The 2,439-nt window shown below is 47.9% G+C and overlaps 1 protein-coding gene across 1 annotated transcript; it reads right to left on the bottom strand.

Annotated features, from left to right (window-relative positions):
- Nucleotides 1–8: 8 nt before the first annotated feature.
- On the bottom strand, nucleotides 9–1,966 carry zic6 (zic family member 6; the record flags this gene model as incomplete). Its single annotated transcript, XM_014004797.1, is given in 1 exon segment — nucleotides 9–1,966. A coding segment is annotated over 1 exon segment (958 nt), but the record flags the coding sequence as incomplete, so codon positions are not given.
- Nucleotides 1,967–2,439: the final 473 nt, after the last annotated feature.

Here is a 2,439-nt window from a genome sequence, read left to right as displayed (position 1 = left end):
GAACTGACCTGTGTGAGTCCTCTTGTGAATCTTTAGGTTCTCAGATCGTGCAAAAACTTTCTCGCAGCCGTGAAAGGGGCAGGGGAAGGGCTTCTCCCCGGTGTGGACCCTGACGTGGTTCACCAGCTTGTATTTGGCTTTGAAAGGCTTCCGGTCCCTGGCGCAGTTCTCCCAGTGGCACACGTACTCGGAGTGCTCCGGTCCGCCGACGTGCTCCACGGTCACATGGGTGACCAGCTCATACATGGTCCCGAAGGCTCTGGAGCACGGCACCTTGCCGGCCCCCTCCCTGCCGTCACTCCACTTGCACACCAGCTCGTGCTTCACAGCCTGCTTGGCGCACCTGAGGAACGCGTCGGCTCCCCCGCGCTGAATCGCCATGTTCAGGGGCTTGTAGAGACCCAGGAACTGCGTGACCAGTTGCTGGCTGCTCCCCTTGGGGCTGATGCTTTGGCCATAGGAGTGGGTCCGGGTGAGGAGGTCGCCAGGCAGACTCAGCATCATTTGGCTCCCGAGGTCGCGGGGCGCGTCGGTCGAGGCGTGGGCCTGCTCCTGGTAGCTGGTAAAAAACGCATGGCTCCTGTTGTCCCTGCAGCCAGCAAAGTCACGGTACCTTCCAATCCCGCCATGTTGGTTAGCTCGTGATGCCAGTTGATCAGTGACGGGTGGCATGCCGGCTCCAGAGAGATTGGCTCCAATGATAATGCCCCTGGGGCTGTGCTCTAACCGGTGACTGGGGTATCCAGAGTCTGGAAAAGTGGCAACCGAGTGGTCAGCATATGCACTGGACCTCGTCTCGGGGTAGTCTCGCAAATTGTGCGAGGGGCAGAGTTTTAAGGAACTGCCAGTGGGGTGTCCCATGTGCTCTCCTGCCAAAGGTGGCAGCACCACGCTGGGTTCAGTATTGCTCTCCCCGGGGTTGACGCAAGAGAGAGGGCAGCCACTAAACCTCGACAGGCTTGTCATGTTTTGTTGTGAGGTTTTTTTTTTTTTTCTTTTTCTTTTCTGTCTTGCTTTTTTTCTTTTTTTGGCTATGAGTTGGCAAAATCAACCAGTTCAGCACTCAGGATGCACCCAGAAAATTCTGTTCCCATTTCCCTGGTTGTGTATCATCTGCATGTGAAATTGTCGGCCGGGAACATCGCAGGAGGAGGAACCAGACTCAGTTTCGTTAAAGTTGGTGTGAGTCCCATGCCGTTCACTTTGCCCTCTTGATTTGTGGCAATAACCGTGGTAGTAAAAAAAAAATGCTCCGAAGCAGGCCATGGTGCAATATAAAAGCACAGCAGGCAAACGTGCTTTTTAAAAAAGGGAGCTTTGGGATTGGTTGGAATGCGGGGTGATTGACAGGCGCTGGGTTTGTTTTAAAAGGGACACGCAGGAGTTCACGGCACGACTCCGTTTTCAAATATCGCAGAGAAAATGCTTTGAAATGTGCCGCGGTGCTACTCCTCAATACTGCTGCCTCTTTAACTTCAGGCTGCCTCCTCATTAGGATCCCTTCACCATCAATCCTCCCACATGTAGAAATTAAATAAATACATATATTTCAAAAAAAATGCACAAGTTTATGTTTACTAATTGTGGTCCAGAAGTCAAGTGATTAGATTTAAGCATGAGCAGAACACAATCAAAGTCTGCAGCGTCGTTTTTTTTTTTAATTCATTCCTCTTCGGTCTTGCCAAAACAACTTCTCCTGCCTTGCAAGAACAATAGAGGCTGGTCTGAGCGTGTCCGGGCCAATTATGCTCAGAACTTGCTTTATGAGTGGAAATGCAACACTTGAAAACACAGAAAGTTACACAAAACCCACAACTAAAAGGACTGTTTTTGTTTGAAAATAGGCACTAATTATTGCAATATTTGTATTTCTCATCGATTTGGAGCGTTTAAATCATTTTTGTTTGGCAAATACATAGAAATCTGCAAGTCTCCGTGAACAAAAGTTCACTTTATTAAAGCAACAAGTAGCAGAATGGGGGGAAAAAAGGGACCAGATCTTTAAAAATATCCTTTCATTTAATTAACGTTTACAGCAGTGCCATTTGGGAGAACAGCAGAACAGGCTGTCCTGTTGTATACCTCAGAGCTGAATGTAAACCATCTCTGTAAATAAAACCTCTCTCATCAAAGCCTTTAAATAAAATAATAATCTTCAAAAAGTATAGCTACACCATGCGTCCTGAAGGCTGGCACACATTGCTTTATATATAAATAAATATATATTTTAAAAAAAAGTGGTTACATAAAATGTAGATTGTGAAACGTGACGAGCTGCTGAAAGAAAACTTAGTTTCTGTGGGGTTTTGTGAGGACACGCAGCTCCCCACGCTGCTCTCGGAGCGCTTATTTCTGCGCATCATCTCGCTTCTTTTTTTTTTTCTTTCCTCCTTCATGGCTCAGCCTCTGTCTCCTCTACCTCGGCCAGTTTCACTCAGA

The sequence above is a fragment of the Austrofundulus limnaeus genome, unplaced genomic scaffold, assembly GCF_001266775.1.
Source record: "Austrofundulus limnaeus strain Quisiro unplaced genomic scaffold, Austrofundulus_limnaeus-1.0 Scaffold1, whole genome shotgun sequence".
NCBI lineage: Eukaryota > Metazoa > Chordata > Actinopteri > Cyprinodontiformes > Rivulidae > Austrofundulus > Austrofundulus limnaeus.
The sequence above is the reverse complement of the archived record's forward strand: the minus strand, read 5'-3'. Positions and strand labels throughout refer to the sequence as shown.